Source organism: Metopolophium dirhodum, chromosome 1 (genome assembly GCF_019925205.1).
Source record: "Metopolophium dirhodum isolate CAU chromosome 1, ASM1992520v1, whole genome shotgun sequence".
In the NCBI taxonomy this organism is placed as follows: Eukaryota; Metazoa; Arthropoda; class Insecta; order Hemiptera; family Aphididae; genus Metopolophium; species Metopolophium dirhodum.
The window spans coordinates 84,852,903-84,875,528 of record NC_083560.1 but is presented as its reverse complement, the minus strand read 5'-3'; the positions used below and the strand labels follow the sequence as shown (position 1 = coordinate 84,875,528).

Sequence of the window (22,626 nt, the reverse complement as noted above, 5' to 3'; positions counted from 1 at the left end):
AATAATGATAATCACGCCACATATTTAGACATTGTGCAGAGTATACTGTTGGTTTGTGCATTATTTTTTATAATAATTTAACGATATTGATCTTAAACCCTAAGACATTATCATTGTAACGTTTCTGTGTACGACGGGAATTAAGATATTTTGTTTTAATATCTATTATTTACGGTTTGCAATACACAATATATTTTAATCAAAATGGTTATTTTTAGAGTTAATTAGTTAAGGCAGCGTCTAGTTCTAAGCTACTTTATCACCGGTCCCCGACAATTTCAATGGTTTTTGGCGCACTGGAGATTGTTACTATCATTAACAAACAGAAATGGAGACAAAAATATTTGCTCAGACACGCGTATGTAGCTTACAACGGCATAACACTATTATTCGAACATAATAAGTAATTAGTTATTAATAATATAATATTATCGTATTCATGTATTATGACTAAAAGATAGCCGACATAGCTACTTTCGCTCACAGGGCATCGCATCACATACGTCTCGAATGGCTTTCGAAACTTTTTACTTTGTGTCAATTTCGCATAACACTCGTTCGAGTAGTGAGAAACATTGTCCACCAAAAAGTGAAACAAACTCGTTCCCGAAATAACTTTGCCCCTCCACCTCAACAGCCGTCAATAACGTATACCGTGCCGAAATTATTGTCGGTCACCTCCTTCCTTCTCACCATTACCGCGCTCGGGCGAAAAAAAAGAGTTGGCACGAAACTTGGCAACGATACGTTATTTATTGGACGTAGAAAAAAAAACCATTGGGCACAGAATATTATGTATGTATACTATTATTATTATTATTATTATTATTGTAATGGGACCGAAACACGGGGTGGGTATAGTGTTGGTGCTGCAGAGGACCGGGACCGGCCGTCAAACTTATCCTCTCTTACTGCTTATTATCTGTTTTACGACGTTAGCCAATATATTCGGTTGGCATGGCGATAGTGGCGTAGTTGTTGTGAAGGGGCGACGGGTTACGGAATGTGTCGGGTGGCAGGAGGATGTGCGCGGGGTGGCGATGGGGGGGGGAGACATGAACGAAGGGTACAAAAGGGGAAAAAAGGGTGAAATTATAATTGAGCGGATCGCAAAAACCGCCTCCGCCGCCACCACCTCCGATATGTAAGTACTTACAACCGGGTTGTACACGTATATTATAATGTTTAATAATAATAATAATAATAATAATAATAACATGCACCAGGCCGAAAAACGATGATCAACACCTATTCCACAGGCGACACAATATAATAATAATAATATAGTACTCGTGTACAGTGGATCACTGCACCAGTGCACCCGCAGGTCAGGTGCAGTCTACGATGGTACCGTGGAATTAACACCAAAATGGAATAAAAACGACAACGACAACAACAACGGCGGTAATGTGGTTATTATATTATTATTGTATACTTTATTATTATGAACTCCCGTGGTCGTGCATACACACAAGATGTGGGTATCTATTATAGGCCGGTGGTATTGCTGCACGCTGGGTCACGTGTGGGTACGCAGTTGTCGCGCCGACTGCTGCGGCAGACGTCAGCGGAATAGGAAGACTGGAAATAACGTAAAAACCGTAAAACAATGATAACGCAAGTACCGACGACGACGATAATGACCCCGAAGCACGCACCACACGTTATCCACATCATTCGATCGTTCTGACGCCGCTCGCCGTGTACGCATATTATTATATATTTTAATATTCTATTCTATGCATCGTGAAATGCGCCGTATACTAATATAATAATAACATTGATAATACCATGTAGCCACGTGGGCGTTCAACTGATTTCGTATTATACGCGAAATGCGAGTCAGGAGGTAGTTGTAAGAGATTTGATAACAGTGTTTGAACGTATCAACTATTCACTATAATATGTGGAATGAGAGAATCCTAGAGGGAGGGAGGGCTAATTTTAGTAAATTTTCCATTTTAAACAGTGGCTCACACAGGGAATGGTTGGTTCGCGAAGACAAAACATAGTTTTGTTAATTTAAATGGTTTTCGCTTTTCATTGGTTACAGATTACACTTATGAACACAATATTACAATCCATGGCGCATTTAATTTGTCACGGCCATCGCCTAGTCTGCCAGTGTACAATATTAATAATACGCGGGCCTAACAATAAAAAAATTGCAACGACTGACTCCGTGGAACTCCGTGATATTAAAAAAAAAAACTTGTCCTAAATATTTCCGTCTCCAAGATGTATACATGATATCATTATAAATAGACAAACACTAATCTGATAAAAATCTACAAGGCCGTGTCACCACTGAATAGCGCATTTATCCGATTTAAAATAGCTTTAACGCTTTTCTAAGACGGCTTATAACTATAATACATAGTTATTGTTATTAAAATATAAAGTTCGTCTTAGGTATCTCGGCCTCATTCACGTGCAAGTAAACGTAAGCGTTTTAGCTAGAATACGTAATATTCAAAAACCAACAAATAACGTTCTCAAACTCTGTTATTGTCCATCTAAATAGTGAAAATAAATTGTTGTTTAGCGTTTAAAGTAGAAAGTATAATATGATTATGATACACCGATAAAACGATTAATAAATGTGTTTATTTATTAAAAATGTTATATTAGTATATTATTATTATAATACAACCTAAAAACAAGGAGGTTACTTCTGCTGTATAGTGGGTTGTGACTTTGTGAGTGAACTTCGTCATTCGGTACGTGACTCATAATTATTAGGTTAAAATCGAATTCAATACTAAACCATTGTACATGAAAAATGAATATGAGCGAAGGGAAGGAAGCGGGCAATTGAAAATTGAAACAGTCGTGGAGAAAAAAAATATACATCCTGTATAATATCATTGTATATTTTTCGATAATTCTAAATGTCTGTAAAAAAATATTCACGAGGGACCTTATATTATTACATTTTCTAGCCTCATCACCGAGAAATAAAAATGATATCAAAAATAAAAACAAATTTATAAAAAAGGTGGGTAAGTGGATGTCGCTCTGCTGTACAGTAGGTTACAAGTGGGTCACTGTAATGGATGGTGTTAAATTTGAATTCAATGATATAATATCATTGTATAAGAAAAACGATTCTGAGCGAAAACGGTCAGTCAGCCTATGATATTACCGAGTATATTTGATGATATTATTGTGAATAAAGTAATTTATATATAACCTGTTTACGTGGAACCTTGTTTTAAATTTTCAATACTTAGCTATAAAAGTTGAACATTTTATAAATTTTTAATTACAAAATAATTATTAAATTATAAATTTGATAAATTTTGTCAAAATTTGAACTTTCATGCTTATTAAAAAAAAATTGTGTCTATGTATTTTTACGCTTTTTCACCCAACAAATAAAATTTTATTGATATTTATAGAAAAAAAAAACTAAAAAAAAAAAGGTGGATAAGTGGATGTCGCTCTGCTGTACAGTAGGTTACAAGTGGGTCACTGTAATGGATGGTGTTAAATTTGAATTCAATGATATAATATCATTGTATAAGAAAAACGATTCTGAGCGAAAACGGTCAGTCAGCCTATGATATTACCAAGTATATTTGATGATACTATTGTGAATAAAGTAATTTATATATAACCTATTTACGTGGAGCCTTGTTTTAAATTTTCAATCCTTAGCCATAAAAGTTAAACATTTTATACATTTTTAACTACAAAATAATTAATAAATTATAAATTTGATAAATGTTGTCAAATTTAAACTTTAAATGCTTATAAAAAAAAATTGTGCCTTTTTATTTTTAATATTTTTCAACTGCTATTAGAACGATATATCGGGAGCCTTATATTAAATTTTCACGCTTTTTTACCCAACAAATAAAATTTTATTGATATTTATAGAAAAAAAAACTAAAAAAATTGAAAACTGACAATGTCCGTAAACAGCTCAAAAAGAGTCAACATATTTTCAAAATTTTATGGTGTATAGAAAATGCTAATATAAACATTCAGTGAAATTTTCAAGTATCTACAGTCATTCGTTTTTTAATCACAATAAAATAAGAAAATTGTTACATGAGAAATCGAGTGAATATCAAATGTTGTAAAAATATGAATTTCAAACGCTCATAAAAATTTAATTTAAATTTCTTGAAGACATTTTTTTTTTGATAAAGGTAGACAAACTTATGGATGATCTTGCATTACATTTTCAAATCTTAGATTTAAAAAGAAAAATTTTTATGAATTCTCAACTCAAAATAGTTTGCTAATTTTCGTGATTTTTCCATATTTTGTCAAGATTTGAACTTTAAACGTTTATAAATAAAAACTGTGACTAAGGATATTTAATTTTTTTCATCTGCCTTTGAAAAAATAACCTAGGAGCCTTCTATTAAATTTTCAAGCTTTTTTACCCAACAGATAAAATTTTATTGATATTAATAGAAAAAAAAAACTAAAAAAATGGAAAGTTAAAATGTCTGTGAACAGCTCAAAATAAGTCAAAATATTTGGAAAATGTTATGGTGTATAGAAAATGCTAATATAAACATTCAGTCAAAATTGCATGTACCTACGGTAATTTGTTTTAGAGTTGTACCAAAAACCAAAATCGATTTTCTCAAAAACAAATTTTGCGTAAAAATTCCCGTTTTTCCTTAGTTTTTCTTTTGTTTTTCATGTCGCTTTTGAAAACTACTGGGAAATTTACTTTTTACCCCCCAAAGTACTAACTAGATTCACTTTCCTATCAGAAAAGTTACTGTTGAAGAAAACCCAAGGACTTTTACTGTCCTAAAAGGTAATGACAGACACAAAAAAAAAATTAAAAAAAAAACAAACATCATTGTAAAATCAATACATCGCTTAGCTCAGAATCTAAAATTCAAGTGCTAATAAATATGGTTTAGTTTAAATATTTTAAAAATATCAATGTGAGTAGAAAATAAAAGCAATGGCAGAAATTCATAAAGTATGGCTGAATGGCTTGTCCTGTCCACACAACTTATAAGTTACCATGGCATCACATTCATATTTTTTTTTTCCAAAATCATATTTAAATTAAGTTGTGTACAGTTTTTTTTTTAATAAGTCAGTCACGTTGTTTGGTCATCCGTTTGTGCCATGGACATTATATTTGTGACGTCATATCCATACGGCATGAGCAACCTGTGCAAAATCGCTTGTTGTAGCGAACAGCTTTTAAAGTTTAGGAACCCAAATTTCTCGGAATTTGTTTCATAACTAATAAAACATACTAAACTATGATTTACATGGTAAATCTACTCAAAAACGTGAACTTTTAGGGAGAATTATTTTAATCAAAAATAATGTCATGTTTCATAATATTTAAAAGTCCGATGGTTTAAATTAAATATGTATTTAGATCAAAATCACAATTTTACTTTATAGGTCAGTATGTAAAGAAGGATAGTAATATAAGGTTACATGAAAACATAAAAGCACCAGGTACATTATAATATAGAAGTTATTATGTTTATAATGTTTACATGAAGTAACTCAAATAATATTTGAAATAATATTCATGAGTCATGTTTATGTCATACTCAACAAACTTCAGACAATATACCTATATACGTGTATTTACATTTTTAGTGGGCATTAAAAATGTAATAAGCGTCCTTAAATAATTTAAGCATCAAAATAAGTCCTAATTGCTGTAACATTTTATAATTTTGTATTATATATTATGTTTTCTAAATCAGCTATTTATTATTACATTCAAATGTTCAATAAAACAACATATTATTGTGCCAAGGTGAGTGAATCAAGAATAATTTGTTTTAGTCTATCCTGTCTCTGCTGTTTTTTATTATCATATCTAAGACATTAGTGATAATTAGTTATTTACAAAATATATTGAAATTTTTTTTTCCTAATATTTAATTAAACCCTTACATTTCATTAGAAAGTCTATTATTTTATTTATTAATTCGATGTGAGGTCCAAATATTTGCTCCATATTTTATATTTATATTTTTCCCAATCATATTAGAAATATTCTTCTAAAAATGGTTTAATTATATTATTAATTGTGTTCTACATAATTGACATGAAGTAGGTGTTTTTCTTTTATCTTAAATTGAATATTATTTCAACTATTGGTTTTTTGATATATTTAAAGGGTACATTTTAATTTTACACTTTAAGAATAGTTTTTCTCTGAATTTATGTGAACACTTGGAAAATATTATATAGATTTGTAAAATTTTAATCAGTTTTATTTATATGCGTTTCTTTTGCTTAATATAAGCTTTGGATTAACAATGTACACGTTTTTCTGACATTAGGTAAAATTACTTTTTCGCAAGACTATAATAGCGAAAAAGTAGGACTGAAGTTCGAGATAAATAAAAATGTTACCCATTGGCCATTGTATTCAAAGCATCTAGGGTTCCATTGAAAAATTCCAAAGAGAAGATCATTATACATAAGAAATTTGCTTTTATCTGTTTATAGAAATATTTTACAAATAAACATTTCTCTGGTAATCTCTAATGTCATATATATTATTAAACTATTAATACCCATATGTTTAATAATTAAATAAAAATGTCTACATATATTATATTAATTCATAACGTGGTTGTTTGAATATAAAATCCTCCAATGAAAAAAAATCTTTTAAAATAGGTATTTTCAGATTTTTATACATTTTAAATGAACATTATCAATACTCCATCCTCATTAGTTGTTTTATCAATCATCGATTTTATAGTTGATTTTATTGTTTGTGTTCAACAAAATCCAATCCATCAATAGAAAAAACAAACAATGAGAACATTCTTTGTATTTCACATAATTTATAAGTTTATAACACATTTTCATTTAAAATAATTATTAGTTATAGTGAAATCACGGAGAAAATACAGTAAAAAAATGTTAAGTCGCTTTTATTGTTCTAATTTCAATAAAATGTCAGTGCTGAGAATGTTTTTTATGAACTGTTATAAATGTCAGATAAGTCATTACTGTGACAGTTAAAATATGTGGATATTGTATCTTAGGTATATGGCGTGTTGATTATTAATTGTTAAATGTATGGTTATTTAAATTTTCAAATATTAATCATTCGTTCGTAAAATAATTAATTCTTCAGAAATCATCTATTTATATTTACCTAGTTAAAGGAATATAATGTTCAGTATAATCCATGAACGAGTTCAAATTCTTAATTCAGAAATGTTTCTATGTTTTTGTTCTTGATAGTTGATACTATTTATAAGTTACCCAATTTATTTGAAAATACGTATTACGTTTCTAAAGGGATTGAACTATTATTTGGCATAACTGATATAAACGTAGAAAATGAATTTGATTATCGGATAGGTAACAACGCACTGAATGGCATAATAATTTCTCTTCAAAATGAACTATCATAAAAAAGGGGGAAGAAACGATGACAAGTATATACTATGGGGCTTTTAATAAAATTACGTCGGCTATGATTATATTAATAATGGGTGCTTATTCAACAATATCTGAGAATTTACGGGAACATCTTCACGAGGGAAATTATTTTCGTGGTGTGAAGGTAGAAAATAAAGGGATATAGAGAAAGTAAATTTATTTAATTAAAATAGTCAGGTCCTTTGCAGCGAGCTGGTGAGGCCAAGAGGGCAGCGTTGGTGATTAATATTGTCTTTGTCGGGCATGGTAAGTTATCCTATAAGCTTAAATGCTTTAAAAATAATGAAGTACAAGATTCGTCTTGAATACGGTATTGACAGTGCAATTGGCCCAGAGAAATAAAGCCGAACTGCCGTATAACAACAGGCCGTCGGTGAATGACGTTACAATACCTTAATCGACCACCCGCGATTAGAGATCAACTGATTTTGAACTTTAAAATTGAAAACAAATCCATGAAAAATGTAGTGGAATCGTAATGCTTTTAGATTATTCAACAGACGTATATGCGTTGCGTTTTGTCAATGCCGCGTTAGGTATTTCCATGTGCTCTACTACTATTACGTTTTATCGCTTAAATTATTTTTACACGGCTTTCGGTTGTCAATAAACGTAAAGCAATAAAATAACGTCTCTCGAACTGCGTTTAGAAACACTTTCACCTGTACATTTGTTGTTAATGTGACAATATATAATTTACTCTACAGTTCATAACGAAAATAAATAAATAAACGCAGTAAAATGATTCAAATTCGCACAATGATGAACGATAGTAAATTTGCAAAAAATAAATTATAACTAATCAATAAAACCAGCGTGTTTTATGCCGTCCATTATCGATAATAATGGAAAATACCGTGTCTTAATGGACAGGTACATCATTATTATAGCATGCCTATAATATAGCTTTACCATTATGCAAATTATTCAAACGGGTAATCATATCTTAATTGAACATAGAAAATAAATAGAAATATCCATACTTTTACAAGGTTTGAAAAAAATTGTATGATTTGTTACCTACTTTGACTATCTATTTTTATATTTAATTAATTTTTTAGGTAATACTTATAATATATTATACACTATAGTACGTTTTTCAAACAGAAATACAAATGTTTGATACCTCAAATATTATGTTTTAATGTTTAAATACTTTATAATATACATTTAAATTGCACGTAACATTTTATTCTGTAATTAAATAAAAATCAGTCAAAATTATGAAAAATATTTTACTACTAAACATAGATATTTTATCTCCGTAATATATTGTCTAAAATAAAATCGAAGATATTATTTTCTACTGAGAATATACTTTTAATGTTTAAAAAGTTCAATAAAATAAGAAACGAAGTTTTCAATTTATATTAAGATTACAATAGGACTATTTCTTGTTGAAGCTACCTTTGCTCATATATTATTTTAATTCGTTTTTTATAGTTAAACCACAAAAATATTTATCTTCTACTTTTTTAAGCTTTACCTAACCGTGAACCTAAAATTGTAATACAAATAATTGATCGTTATCACTATCCAATAGTTTAATATTATGATAATACATGTAGATATGCAATCCATTTGAGTCAATGTTTGAAGAATAAATATACTTTTTATAAGGTATTTTACTATTTTATAGCCCTGTCATTTTAAAACAACAAACAAAATTATACTTCATGATCTGTTTACAAATCGGATTATTTTTTATTATACTAAATCATTTTGTAAAAATATAGATGTAGATATTACATTCATGTGATATATTCTATTTCTTCATTGTTCATAAGTGTATGTTTATTCAGAAAAGGCACACACTGAAGAAAATAATATTTACTTAGCGCAAAGTATATTTAATATCTATTTGATTTAAATACAATTAAATAAACATAATAATGTATGCCACAATGCGCAGGTATAATTTATAAAATATGACGATGACTAACATATTGGGACATATTAATGTATCGTATACAAATATATTTCAATGTTATGAATTCTCAAATCTGTCAAACTTTTCAATTATATCGATGGATCAAAATTAGTTATACATATTTAGAAATAATGTAAAAATATTTTTAATTTTTATTTTGAAAGCATGATTTGATACAATGCCTACTAACATAAACTGCTACGTTTCATAATATTATATAATTCATTACCATATGCTAATATTTATTTCAGATTATATGTAGTATAAATACATTTAAGACTTTAATAAATATTGAATCTTTTTTTCCTATTATTTTTTTTTTAATGGAAATCATCTGAAGTCGTATACTAAGGATAAAAATTATTCTTGTATAGTTAGGTTTCTTTAAAACGAAAATGAAAACTATCGTAACACATAATTTATGCATTATTTGTGTGCTAAGTGCACATGTTGAACAATATATAGCATGGAAAAATATTGATGTAAAAGTAAGTGACTAGACGCCAAATTAGATTTGAAAACTATGGCACAGTTACATGTTCCTCTAAACGTTTAAGAAATATTCTAATACATTATGCATTTATTTTCAAGTATGTATGTGTTTAAGTAGTTTGTCAGATTTTTTGTTGTTGAAATGTCTCATTTAAGAAACCAGAGCCCAACTACAACACAAACGGTTTGAAATAATACAATTACTTATGATAATTGCTTAAAAGCTGTTGCGTTACAAAAAAAAAAAAAACTCTGAACTATTCTCTTATCTCCATTCGTAATAACACTGTAAAACAGTTAAATATTACCTAAACATACATTACACATTTTTCTATGCTCGTAGAAGGTTTAATGTTGATCCACTACTTTGTCACGTCCGTTAACAGTGAAGTAGACAACTTAAGTTGCCAGTTCGCGACTCTTCATTTGAAACTTACTTCATCCATTTAAAAAGCCAAAAGTTATTATTTATGTGACTCCTTAAGTTTGAAATGTAACACTATGTATAGGCATTGACGGTGATTTATTATATTATGATGAAAATGCTACGTACCAAAGAAACACACGTTGCAAAAAGGTCAAAATAAATTCATATATTGTCTTCGGCCATCCATCCTCTTTTGAAGAATAATTTTCTAGGCGTCCAAGTCGGAACATCAAGTTTATAACTGACAATATATGTATATATGTACATATTACATTTATATATGTATTTAATTTAAAATTCCAATATGTCAAAAAGGGGAAAAAATCAGCCTCGGCATTTAGTTAAATCCAAGGGACTTGGCTATAATAGTATAATACAAAACACGTGGTCATTGGTCAGTGTTGTTCCCGATGAAAAATGAAATGTGAGGAAAATGTATAATTATATAGTCATATTTTTAATTCTTAAAGTAAATAATACAACTTAAAATAATTGATTTATTGTTTTATCTAAGTGAAATACAAGTTTGTCACTGCCTTTTCAGTTCAATATGAAACTTAACTATGTTGAATCTGATTAAATGTATTTATATGAAAATATGTTTTTGTTAAATTATTATAACACGTACAACTTTTATTAATGCTCATTAATATTAATAATAATAATATTATATAATGAACTTTTATAGATAAATATCAAGGCTGGGCATTAATGAGTTAAAAAGTTTAATTAAAGTTAATTAATTCGTTACTTTTTTTTTCAAATTAACTTTTAACTTAATAAGTTACTTTTTTCAAGATTAACGTGTTAAGTTAAAGTTAATTTTATTTCAAAAATATCTAAATTAAATAAATTTTTACCTGAAGAATAATGCAAATTTTTTAATTTGTTTTCACTTTGATGTATCATTTTGAATTTCCCCACTAATTTTCTTGAACGTGAAGAAAAACTATCTAATAAACCATATTATGTGTCTGGAATTTTTTAATTTTGCAATTTAGCTAATTTTAACTTTACACTAAGTTAAGTTACTTTTTTTTTCAAAGTGAACTTTTAACTTAACGAGTTAACAAAAAAAATAGTAACTTTTAACTTAACTTAACTAAATTATTTTAAAATAACTTAACTTAACGAGTTAAAAAAATCGTTAACTGCCCAGCCTTGACTTTTGGCTTTTAATTAACTTAACTGTTAACTTACTAAATTTCTTTTTTAATAAACTTGAAATTAACAAATTAATTTTTTTTTTAAGAAGTAGGTAAGTTAAGTTAATTTATTTTGTATTAATTTTATTATATTTCAGTATTTCAGTCTATTTCGTTTTCATGTCAAAAATATTTACCTTGAATTTTGTAAAGTTAAAAATGTATTTCATTCGATTCTAACTTATATGGAAATACTTTATAAAGTATAAACACGACTCCAAGGCTGGGCATTAACGAGTTAAAAAGTTAAAATAAAATTAACTTTTTAACTTAACTAGTTACTTTTGGCTTTTCATCAACTTAACTGTTAACTTACTAAATTTATTTTTTAATAAATGTGAAATTAACGAGTTAATTTTTCATTTTAAGAAGTAAGTTAAGTTAATTTATTTTGTTTTTAATTTAATAATATTTCACTATTTCAGTATATTTCTTTATCATGTCAAAAAATATGTATCGTATATTGTTAAAAAGTTAAAAAGTTAAAAATGCATATCATTCGAATCTAACATATATGGAAATACTGTACAAAGTATAAACACTATAGTCTATATTTCTATAATATTTAGTTTTGGGTTGGAAAAAAATTAAGTACTCTATTGTTGTATAAACAAATTAACTTTTTTTTAACTTAATAAAAAGTTAACAAAAATTGTGTATTAACTTTTAACTTAACTGAGTTAATCGATAGTTAAATTAACTTTTAACTTTTAACTTTTTGTTATTTGTGCATATTATTTTAACTTAACTGAGTTAAAAAAAATCATTAACTTGCCCAGCATTGCTATAGTCTATGTTTTAGTTTTGGGTTGGAAAAAAATTAAGTACGCTAGCGTTGTACAAACATATTAACTTTTTTTTAACTTAATGATAACTTTTAATTTAACTATGTCAACCCATAGTTTAATTAACTTTTAACTTTAAACTTTTTGTTATTGGTGCATATTAACTTAACTTAACTGAGTTAAAAAAAAAATCATTAACTTGCCCAGCTTTGTATTAACTTAACTAACTAGTTCGGTGTTTTAATTAACTTAACTTTAACTTAACTTATTTGCCTATACATTAGCTTAAGATCAACTCATATTTTTCTTTAGTTTCCCAATTAAGTTAATTTTGAATATTCTTATTCTCCAGAAAATATTTTGTTTATTACGGATTTTCGGTTTATAATAGTTATTATAATTTAGCCAAATATAGAAAATATTATCAGAAAAAAATAAAACATATTTACAAAGAACTTTGTATTTATGTTTAAATATGAAACTAATATATTGTATTAATAAGTTACTTATAAATATTAATATAGGGGTAACAATGTAACATTAATCACCATTATAAAGACATCGATGCCACGAATTATATTCATAAATCATAATAATATACCTAGGAATGATGATTACTATATTCAAGTGATTATCACTTATTTTATTAAATAATACCTCATAAATGCATATTATTTTATTACTATTAACTTAACTTATTAATTGAAATTTATTGTATTTGTTAACTTAATTTAAACTTGATTGATGTATTAAAAATGTCTATTAACTTAACTTTGAATTAAATTGAAAAAAAAATACTTAACTTAACTTAACTTTACTGAGCTAAAAAATATCATTAACTTACCCAGCTTTGATAATAATAGATAGTTTGCTATAGATTAAGCTATCAAACTATACGTTATAATGCGTACATTCATAATAAGGATTGCCTGACTGATAATGGTTATCGAACAATGCTTTTAGCCTTTAGGTATATGTCAATAAATTATTTTAAGACTGATGAGAAAAGAAAGATGAAGGGACTAATTAATAAGTTTAAAATGTATATAAAACTTGAAAGTGTCAGCGATTTTCTGTTGCGTGTGTGAGTATTAATTTATGGTATCCAACTCTTAGTTAACCAAAAATAAATCATAGTAAAATAACATTTATTAATATTCATATTATTAATATTAGTGATAACACAATATAATTCTGATTAAAACTCGATGAAAACCATGATAATAGATATGATTTCAAAAATGTTTGACAATGTCTTTCTTTACGTTAAGAGAAACTATTGACCTTTTTTAACGAACTTCTGAGATCTTAAGTCATGGTATAAACTTTTTGATTATTACTTATTATACCCGAAAAAAACTAAACAGAAAAATATTTTTTTACTTAAACATAGTTATTATTATTTCATTGTAAAACTAATGAAATATGTTTTTCACTTCACCCAAATTATAAAAAGTATTATTGTAAACCAATTATTTTAATATTATAAAATTTAAGATTTTTCCGATATTTTTTCTCAATCTTTTACATGCAATATCGTAATTCGTAAACAACAGATAACTGTTGAACTGTGACAAATTAGTTTTTCTAACGGTAACTTTTCAATGTGAAGTGTATTGTTCAAAATCACCATTACATGCTATGGATGAAGTTGTAATCATTTGGTAGTATAAATTAAATATGTGTATACAAATAGTAATAATAAGGCAACACAAGCAACTGATTACGTATAAGTTGTTTTAGAATAATTTATAATCATTCAATTATTATTATCTAGGTAGTATGATTTATAAGAACAGTAAAACGTCTCAAAATATAAAAAAATCTATATTTATATAATTTAATTATTAATATAACTGTTCATCTACGGTTTAAAAACGATAAATAATTTTGTTAATAATGTATAATCAAGTTATTTTCTTTAGTTACTATTTTAAAAGTAGTTATTTAATTACGATAAATATTTAAATATTACAATCAATTTAAATGTTTTCAAAATTTAAAAAACCTCATACAAGAATAATTTTTTTCATAAAATGATCAATCGATTGCAAATATTAGTATTTTTGGCATTTGGAAAGTGTAAGTTTCATGAAAAGATGTTTAATTTATCATAATACGGCATTTGGAATAAGAATAACATAGGTACTACATTATTACGTTTTGTTTTTTTCACAAATTTCCCGAAAACAATGAAGAATTTTTTTATTTTATAACGGATAAATCCCATTCTACTGAAAACGGCAATCATTTCAAAATTTTATTTTAAAAAGATAACGTTTTTTTTAATATTTAAAGATCGTAAACCTGCATGATTAAATTCACTCAGCATCTCAAATGTTGATTGGAAATTATTATTCTACATAATTGTTCTATTCAGACGCTAAATTACAAACAAAATTATCTTTATGAGTTATATGATGACCTTTATTTTAATATTTTCCGATTGATTGATTATAATAAATAGTTAAATTTTCAGGAAAGAAAATAACTTTTTTTTACTTTGGAGGAGGTACAGACATTCAAAATGTGATGCAATATTTCAAATCAGTGTTAATTTTTTTGTCCATTATTATTTCCTCTTCATTCAAAAAAACCATGCATTTTTAAACCCTATATAAGTAAAAAAAACAACAACAACAACAAAATAGTCTATATTTAAATATTTGTAGGTTTCTTTAAGATGAATTTTACTATCAGTTTTCGGTTATTATATTATTATTATGTACTTCGTATAATTTAATGTCTTATTAATTAAAAAACCATACCAAGTATCTATGTTTCAAGCCTAATGAAGGTGAATCTTAAACACACATGCACATTCATATGTTAAATAAATAAATATTATGTTTCATATAAATTAATAATACATTAAATGTTGGTAAATCATATTTGAAACATATATTAATTGTTCCATTAAAGACATTTAATAAGACAAAAAACCCTTCTCTAATTAATGTACCCATTGAAAAAGTAACTTCAGCTACTTAACTGCAAGTTTTGTATACTTAAATAATTTAAGTTATTCACTTTCATAAAATATACGATATTTCAAAGGTCTCGTCATTATGTTTCAGTTAACAATTAAAGTTTCAACTACCTCGAGCATTTATAAATATATTACATATCATTGGGCATCATTTTTAACCATGACAATTCGATGGATAATACTTCACAACACGATTGTATGTGATTTATAAATCATCTATTATTAGATATAAGATATAAGACCAAATTATTATAGCTAGTTAGTATTTAATATCACTAAATCAAACGTTACTTGTGTGAGTAAAATAAAAGGAGATTTTCTAAAAGCTTAACAAACAATTAATCATTTTGTTTTTTTAAATTTAAATCTAAAAGGTCTGAATTAAATCCTATAAAATCAATACTTGTATTAATTAATGAGCAATGGCCAATGACTAATTAGAAACAAAAACTAAATAAGTTTTATTCAACGTTTTTCTTGACAATTTGTTTCCTTAGAATATCTTTTATTAGGTAGTGACTATTACAAATATTTTAATATTAGAGTATCAAATTTTTGTAAAACCATGTACAAATCATATAATATCAAATTAAAATATTGATTTAAAAAAGTTGAGAATTTATGAAGTTTATACCTATTTGTTTGTCACCGTGCAAAATATGATTTTACTAAATATTTAAATATTTTGTTTCGGTCAAAAATAACTTAATTATACAATATTAACTAAATTACTAAACATTTTTAAACTGTAGATCATCCTTAGATCAGTTTTATTAATAATTGAACTTTACAAAAATGAATTTTTTTTAAATATTTTAAGTGCATCATTACGTTTTACTATTCATGTAAATGATACTGGATAAATGATGACAATGTGTGATTATAAATTATCCTAAAATCACTTATTACTAATTGCTTAAGATGTATTTTTATACCTAGTAATGTATCTATTTTATTTATAGTATAAAATAATCACCATCTCAAACATAGCATATAATGTTGATTTTGAAAAATACGCTTCGGATTGACAAGTTACCGATAGAACAACCAATTAGTCACAGTTTCCCATTATTTATGATATTACATAGAAAAGCTTAAGAAAATACTTCGGAAAAATCTTGAATCTCCCAATTCAATATTGGAAGATCCCTATTTCCTAGTTCAATTATTTCCGCTAAACTTACGATTTTTTCCGAGGTTATATTTCTTATAAAGTTGGCTTAAAATATTTTCCTAAGCTTTTCCTATATACATTGGTTATTTTTTTTTACAAGAAAATCTAGAAGCTCATAAGAAATACAATACTTTAATGATACACTACAAGTAACACGTGGCAATGTAATAAACTAGCGAGTAGTGAGCATATACGGACATAACGTAATTGAGTATAATTGTGTCGTTAATTTTGTAAACATCGCATGCAATGAATTAGTAGGTACCACACACATAACATTATAATAAACGTGCATTGTTAAATTTATAATATAGTATGTTACACATAAAACAATTATAATAAGCTATATTATTACAAAACTAAATTTTCAAAGTCAAAATTTTTTTTTAAATACAAATTATTTTTACTGCTTCCAAACGGATGGTTTTATTTTAATACCGTACAACGCATTAATTTTTTATAATGATTTATTTAAAAATATATTTTACAGTATGAATATTACTTTGATTATTATTATTTTGTTTTAAAATGTGTAAATTTACTATTCAATCGTGGAAACAGATTTCCCAGGCAAAGCAAAAAAAAATGTCTCTGAGAAATCATTTCATACATTTAATATAGTTAAATTGTTTTTTTTTAACTACTAAAGCACAATACAAAGAAAAATGTTCACTTATGATAAATGATTAGTTTTTTTTTACAACATGCGTAGTCGAAGAAGATACGTAGTGCCAAGTTGTCAAAAAGCAGCTTTAATCGGGAACAGTTACATGGGTTCTATGGAAAACTATAATTATTATAAGATTTTATGATTTTATGGAATCACGCATAAAAAATAAAACAAAAATGAAAATTCTTGATTCAAATTCAATTATACTATTTATAAATTATATTACATAAATATTAGATAGCTATAAGTGGTTTCTTTTGAATTGTAGGGCGTTGGTTAAAAATCAAACAATAAATTATATTCTTATTGTGATAAAGCATGTATGCTATATTCAATTTACGTGATATGATGAAAACATCAGTGAAGTCTTAATAATTAACAAATTGAAAATGTAATGAAAGATATTTCATTTACCAAATTCGGCAGTGGAACATATTGCAAATATGAAATGTAGGTACTCTACATTTTCATTCTAATTGAATTAATTATATTATTTATATAATTATGTTACATAATTAGGTATTGGTGGTATCTTTTAAATTTTTTTTGGGATATTTAAAAATAAACAAACAAATGTATTCACATTATTATAAGATAGGTATGCTGTATAGTCAATTTCTGCGATATTATTAAAACATCATCGACTACTTAGTAATTGACAAATGGACATTTAACGAAAGCAATTGCATTTACCAAACTCGGTAGTGGGAGATATTGCAGAAATAAAATGTAGGTACTCTAAATTTTTATTCAAATTTAGTTATATATATATTACATAATTAGATATTGGTTGTCTATTTTAAATTTGCTGTGTGATAGTTGAAAAAAACAAAGAAATGTATTACCATTATGATAAGGTTGGTATGTTATATACAATTTACGCGGTATGAAAAAACATCAGCGAATACTTAATAATTGACAAATGAAAATTTAACGAAAGATATTGCATTTGCCGAACTCGGTGGTGGGGGATAATGCAGATATGAAATGTACTCTAAATTTGTTGCCTCTGCGAACAACAGTGCGTGATCATCAGAGTGAACGTTATAACTTATAAGTGTTCGGTCCGTAGGAACCGACTTTGAAGTCGATAGATTGTTTTTAAAAGCTCAAAGAGAAAAAAAAATAATTAAAAACGGAAAATTCAGTGGAACAAAACGGCGTGCCTGCATCATTCTATTATGACGTGGTTTGCTACTCGTTAATTATAAAAATAATAATATTATGTATATTAAAATTAAAAAAAATATATATTATATATTACGTATATTCCACGCACTCGAAGAACACACGTACATTATGATTATCTTTACAATCGAGAATCACCCAACGGCTCATTCGCTTATTGTACCATTCGTTATAATACAAAAACCATAATACAAACACTTTTGCTACTACTACAAGCTAGCGTTAAAAAAACGTACAACGACGACAATAACAAAAACACACGTCTTATTACTACATATTTTATGATTAGTGTTGATAAAACAATTTTAAAATATCTAAATTATTCAAAATATGATCGTGCTATCATCGTGTTTCGGTGGGAAGGGCGGGGGAGGGGGTCAAGAGTGGGCCCCGGGCAGCCAATCATATTGTAAATATACGCAAAATATAGTCGTGTTTAGTATATCGAATACATTTTATTATGAATATATAAATATTACCTACATATTATTACTATAAACATACAAATATTACATATTATTATTATAAACATACAAATATTACATATTATTATTATAAATATATAAATATTACATATTATTATTGTGTTTAAAATATTATTATAATAATATAATATACGTACCATTGAAAAGCGACTGAACGCATCCCATGATATTTCGTATGTGCTCCGTTTTGGCGCCGTTTGCGAATCTTCTTCAACCAGTCAACGTGCCACCGCTCGCGTGTGTCTTCGAATCTCTGCAGTTCGCTACACAGTCCTATCTATTTGTTTTTATTATTTTACTTGTCACTACTACCTCCTGTCAGTGCACGAAGATTGGGCCGCGTGTGCCGTCTCATGCCGCGGAAAAACTTTTGTATGGCTTTCTAGGCAGTGGTTTTTTTTTTTTTTTGGAAGTGAGGTGCGGCAGGAGGGGCCGAACGGACCGAGAGAATTGTCAAGAAAAAAATGATTTTACTTTCAAGTTTTCGTGATGGATCGCGGAGTAGACGGTGACAAATTTCGGTGATTGGTAGATCGGGTCGGACGAAATTGTTTTCGTGACAGAAAATAGCGCGGGAACCCTAACGGTGTTTTGAAAACGCCGAACGCGGTGCGCCCAGCGCGGGGAACGACTACCGTCGCGGTGGTGGCTGTAAAGCTCGCGCGCGCGAAAATGAAAAAAAATAGAACGGCGGCCGCGTCGTCGTCGTCGACGTCGGACGAGAGCGTAGTCTGTGCGGTGGCGGCGGCGGCGGTGGCGGCCGGCTACGTCTCCGGCCGCGCTTTCGTTAATCGCGCGCGCTTCGATCCGGCCACGTTTCGCGGTGGTCCGTAGGTTATCGCTTCCGGTGGCGTGGTCAAACGGAATACAGACGAAGGACGACAGCAGCCGAAACGAAACGATAAAAAAAATATCAATTATTATTGAGGGCAAATGGTCGAAAAAATGTATCGGTAAATACGAAGTGTGGAGATGTGGTGTAGTTGTGTCGACGAGGAAAACCGCAGAGACAGCGACACGGCAGTGGCGGTGGACACGTTCGATCTGGAGAGCGGTGGCCGCAGTATAGATGATGGGAACGCAAAATCGCTCTCACACGCGCGCCCGCGCGGCGAAAACCGCGATCATGCCGCCGCCACCGCCGAAAACGGCTATACGACGCCGACGCCGACGCGCCCGCACCGAGCGGCCGCCCCAACAAGTGGCCGCCGCCGGCGGTCGGGAGACCGCCTCCTCCCCAAATCCGGCGGCCGGGCATCCGCCGCTGGTCGAGTTCGTGTGGGGCCCCCTCCCAATCACCCCCACCCCCCCCCCCTTTACGCTAGATGTACAGTTCGACGTGACTGCCACTACCTCATACCCCTCCGACCAAAGGCTTTTTTGATTTTCGTGCTCAAAGTCCATCGTCACCGAGCGGCCGAAGATGACCCGACCGCGATTTACGCTCTCGTTTTTGGATGGTTTTTCGGTCGGGCAAACCGCATTATTATTAATCGAGTAAGGTTGAATTGCATGAATTGTCTTATCGTTTTCGAAGACCGCCCGGCACATATATGCGCAACGGGTAAACGGCACACTTGGGCTGAAAAGGTAATAATCGAACCGCACTACCGATAACCACCCCCGACGAGGTGTGTATAGTTGTGCAACGCCACTTGACATCACGCATGCGTTTATATGTTTTTCGTTATAATATGAATAATTTTCATTCTAAAAAATGGGGAAGTAGGAGGTAAACGCTCTGATGTACATACTATGTAGATGCAGTGCTATTTAATAAGTCACTATAATGAATTTTTTTAATACAATTTCAATGAGAAACCATGCAATGATACAATAAACGATTCGTTATTAATTAGTTAGGTGTGTTTTAAAACCTAAACGGTTTTAGGATATGTATTATATTGCTAACCCCCCACCCCTCACAAGTAACAACAATATTCACATTCCTACCCAAAAATATACTTTAGTTGAACATCTATGCATTTTTCATATTGTATTTTTGACAAAAAACACAAAAACACATTGTAAAATCAATACCTTTATGTACTGCTCAGAATTTAGAATTAAATCATAGTTCAGTTCAAACGATTTAACAATAACATGATGGCATAATGGTCACGTGAAGACGAAAGAAATTTTACTAAAATATTATACGCACTCTTAAGTCACAAACAATATAATGTATAGTATATAATATTATGTATACGTATTTTTATTTTTTATCATATCGTACATAACTATTATTTTTGGACAAAATACCCGCTTTTATGTTGGTCGTCGATGATCGCGGGGTCTCACCACATTAATTTATGTTTATTCCTAATAATTAGTTATGTCAAGTAACACTTAATCGATCGACACACATGATGTAATATTGTCAACTGAAATTAATATTTATAAGTTCTATAACGTGGTCCACAAAAAATACGAATATTTCCTTTTTTGAACATTAGTATAAATTCCAACGTTTTGTTTCAGGTATAAAGCGTGCAGTTCGACTATACTACTGCACCCGATTAATCGACAAGAAACGACCCCTCGGCCAAGTTGGATATAGAATCGGACGATTCCAAAAAAAAAACACGAGACTCGGACGTGGTTTGCGGTTTTGGCCGGCCCCGAGGCTGTTGACGATAAATGCGATAGGTAGGTACTGTCGTTATCCGTTCGCACAAATGTAAAGGTATTACCTTAGAGGTAAGTACGCAGTGCTTAAATTAATATCACACACGTTCGTAACGACGGTACACACAACACGAAATACATACAAATAAAAAACTATATTGTTGTTGTTATCATAGAAACAAATAACGGTGGTAAAAGTTTGGGGCTTTATAACTTTCACCGATCTCAATGAAAAAGTTATTATGTTTGCGTCTGGTAGTTTATGGAAACTCGTAAATAGTTGTTTTTTGCATTGCGATTTGCGATAGTAATATGATAGTTGTGACGAATCACCACTACGCATGGCTATTTAAAACTGCATAAAATTCCCAACAACATTATTCTTATGGATCAACATTTTTCAGTAATATTTAATTTTTTTCGTGGCCATAACTCTCATTGTAGTCACGCTATAGGTACTCATAATATAATTAATTTAATTGTTTAGTTAGATTACTAGAAAATGAATTGAGAAAATTACCTGTATTAGTTAAATAGTATTATATTATATTATTCCCTTATTAAAAACGGTTTTGACAAATTTTTATTTTTATTTTTTAATCTTTCCTATGTTATAGGCTTATAAGTATCATACGCTAAGTTAAATGAAAAATTCACCCCCTCCCCCTCTTCAACACTTAATATTATATTATAATTATGGTTTTGTACTGTTCATATTATTATAAATGTATTAATATAAAATAAGAATTATAACTCACCATAATGGGAACACATTATGAGGGTGCTGCTTTCAATCTAGCGGTGTAAAAATATATTCCTCCCCCAAATTTCACAAATTTTATGAGTAGAATATTATAGAAAAATTATTTGAAATTGACTTTTGGTGAAAAGACCCGCCGAGGAATCATTCTCATTTTCATAATTTCATACTGACATTTTATGTTACGGCGAAAATAAAAATTATTGTTCATCGTAATTTATTATAATGCGCGTGTTAAATATTTCATGAATCCTAGTCATTTTTATTCCATAAATATGTTATTTTTTTTTAGTTCTTAATTAAATCCATTTGTGGTTTTTTTCGTTACTAAAGATTAAAATAATCTTTTAACCACAACGCATGATGACGTTTATATGAAAATATTACAATGTCAATATTTGAATCTTATTATACAAGGTTTACACATGTATAAACAAATTGAAATACATACCTAGGTATACCGGTGTACGTACTGTGGCA

At 28.9% G+C, this 22,626-nt stretch overlaps 1 protein-coding gene across 1 annotated transcript in view; it reads right to left on the bottom strand.

Annotated features, from left to right (window-relative positions):
* Nucleotides 1–19,778, bottom strand: part of LOC132933742 (uncharacterized) — a 126,521-nt gene extending 106,743 nt beyond the window's left edge. Inside the window, exon 1 of the mRNA XM_061000018.1 lies at nucleotides 18,896–19,778. Within this exon, the coding sequence (XP_060856001.1) occupies nucleotides 18,896–18,923 (28 nt within the window). The 5' untranslated portion in view covers nucleotides 18,924–19,778. The remainder of the gene's footprint in view (nucleotides 1–18,895) is intronic.
* Between the last annotated feature and the right edge of the window lie 2,848 nt (nucleotides 19,779–22,626).